This window comes from Eimeria tenella, genomic scaffold (genome assembly GCF_000499545.2).
Source record: "Eimeria tenella Houghton genomic scaffold, Eth_scaff3291, whole genome shotgun sequence".
Lineage (NCBI taxonomy): Eukaryota > Apicomplexa > Conoidasida > Eucoccidiorida > Eimeriidae > Eimeria > Eimeria tenella.
The window spans coordinates 1,067-1,939 of record NW_013543116.1 but is presented as its reverse complement, the minus strand read 5'-3'; the positions used below and the strand labels follow the sequence as shown (position 1 = coordinate 1,939).

The 873-nt window shown below is 57.3% G+C and overlaps 1 protein-coding gene across 1 annotated transcript in view; it reads right to left on the bottom strand.

Annotated features, from left to right (window-relative positions):
- Positions 1-575: 575 nt before the first annotated feature.
- Positions 576-873, bottom strand: part of ETH_00042615 (flavin-containing amine oxidase domain-containing protein, putative) — a gene marked incomplete at both ends in the record, with an annotated part of 897 nt that continues 599 nt past the window's right edge. The window contains one exon of the mRNA XM_013376253.1: positions 576-700. Within this exon, the coding sequence (XP_013231707.1) occupies positions 576-700 (125 nt within the window). The remainder of the gene's footprint in view (positions 701-873) is intronic.

Here is an 873-nt window from a genome sequence, read left to right as displayed (position 1 = left end):
GAGCCGCGCTGCTGCTGCTGCTGCTCCTGCTGCTGCTGCTGCAGGGCCTGCTGCGGGCGGCGCCGCAGCACCTGCTGCTGCAGCAACTGCAGGAGGAGCAGCAAGGCAGTCTACAAGAGAGCGGTAGCCGCGGTGCAGCATCACGTGCCGCCCGGGCAGCCCAGTTGCATCATCCTGCGCGCAGTAGCAGCAGCAGCAGCAGCAACAGCATGCAGCGGGGCTTTAATATATCGTGTTTCACTAATTCTTTATCGTCAAAATGTTTTATTTCAATACTCGCTATTCAAGTGCTTTGTTTCCCTTCTACAATTCAATTATTATCTTCTGACGAAGCAGCTGATTGCCACTTTGCTATTAAGAAAACATAATGGCAACCAAATAAGCACAGCAGCAGCAGCAGCAGCAGCAAAAGATTCGATGCCGCATATAAACTCCGGGCCAGCCGCCGCAGGCATCGCAACTTTTGAGAAAGAAGGCACAGGCGCGTGCAGCAGCAGCAGCAGCAAGTGAAGCATCTGCAGCAGCAGCACCATCAACAGCAGCAGCAGCAGCAGCAGCAGCAGCAGCAGCAGCACCTGGTCCCAGGTGGCGAGGCAAATGTCGTCTGCGTCGGCCCCAGTTGAATACTCCGTGTTGGAAATGTGCCACTCCAGCAGCCGCTGCCGCGCGCCCCGCAGCGCTTCGTAGTCCCTACCCGCAGCTGCAGCAGCAGCACCAGCAGCAGCACAAGTAGCAGCAGCAGCAGTGGCAGCAGCAGCAGCAGTAGCAGCAGCGGTAGTAGCAGCAGCAGCAGAGGTAAGCGTGCCTTTTGCTTCAAGGCATGGCTCCCCTCCGGGGGCAGACAACCAAGGATAAGGAGCTACTCGGCATAAA